The 558-nt window shown below is 60.4% G+C and overlaps 1 protein-coding gene across 1 annotated transcript; it reads left to right on the top strand.

The window, feature by feature from the left end:
- Positions 1-21: 21 nt before the first annotated feature.
- LOC106512726 (homeobox protein DBX1) lies at positions 22-493 on the top strand (the record flags this gene model as incomplete). The annotated part of the gene is given in 1 exon segment (XM_014001278.1): positions 22-493. A coding segment is annotated over 1 exon segment (304 nt), but the record flags the coding sequence as incomplete, so codon positions are not given.
- Positions 494-558: the final 65 nt, after the last annotated feature.

The raw sequence follows: 558 nt of genomic DNA, 5'->3' as shown, positions 1-558 counted from the left end.
TTAATAAGACTGAGTTGGACTCTGCTCCGGGTCAGAACCAGAACTTTTCTGACAGGAGGCTGGACCTGTGGAGCGCACGCGCCTGTGCGTGTGTCCGCGCGCAGGAGGACCCGCTATAAAACCGGTCCCGGCGGCTGCAGGGCGCAGAGAACCCGTCCGGACTTTGGGTTCTTTTGGGTTCGGAACATCATGATGTTCCCCTGCAGCGCTCTCCCGCCTCTCTACCCGAACCTTCTGCGTCCTCCTCCGAACCGAACCCTGCCCTCCGGGTTCCTGGTGGAGGACCTGCTCCGGTTCGGTCAGCCGGTCCACCGAACCTTCTCCACCCCGGGCGGAACCGGGGACTTCCTCCCGCTCAGCCCGGGACTCGGTTCTTCCCCTCAGGCGTCTGGACCGACCACGGAGCAGCCGAACCGGACCGGTACCGGCTCTCCGGACTCCGGTTACCTGAAGTTCGGAGTCAGTGCCATCCTGGCCCCGTCCACCCGAACCGGTAAGTTCTGGTCCAGGTTCTGTCAGAAGACTTTTAAAGTTCTGGAAATATTTATTAATTAATAA

Source organism: Austrofundulus limnaeus, unplaced genomic scaffold (genome assembly GCF_001266775.1).
Source record: "Austrofundulus limnaeus strain Quisiro unplaced genomic scaffold, Austrofundulus_limnaeus-1.0 Scaffold10981, whole genome shotgun sequence".
NCBI classification, from domain to species: domain Eukaryota; kingdom Metazoa; phylum Chordata; class Actinopteri; order Cyprinodontiformes; family Rivulidae; genus Austrofundulus; species Austrofundulus limnaeus.
This window is presented reverse-complemented; position numbering and strand designations above follow the sequence as displayed.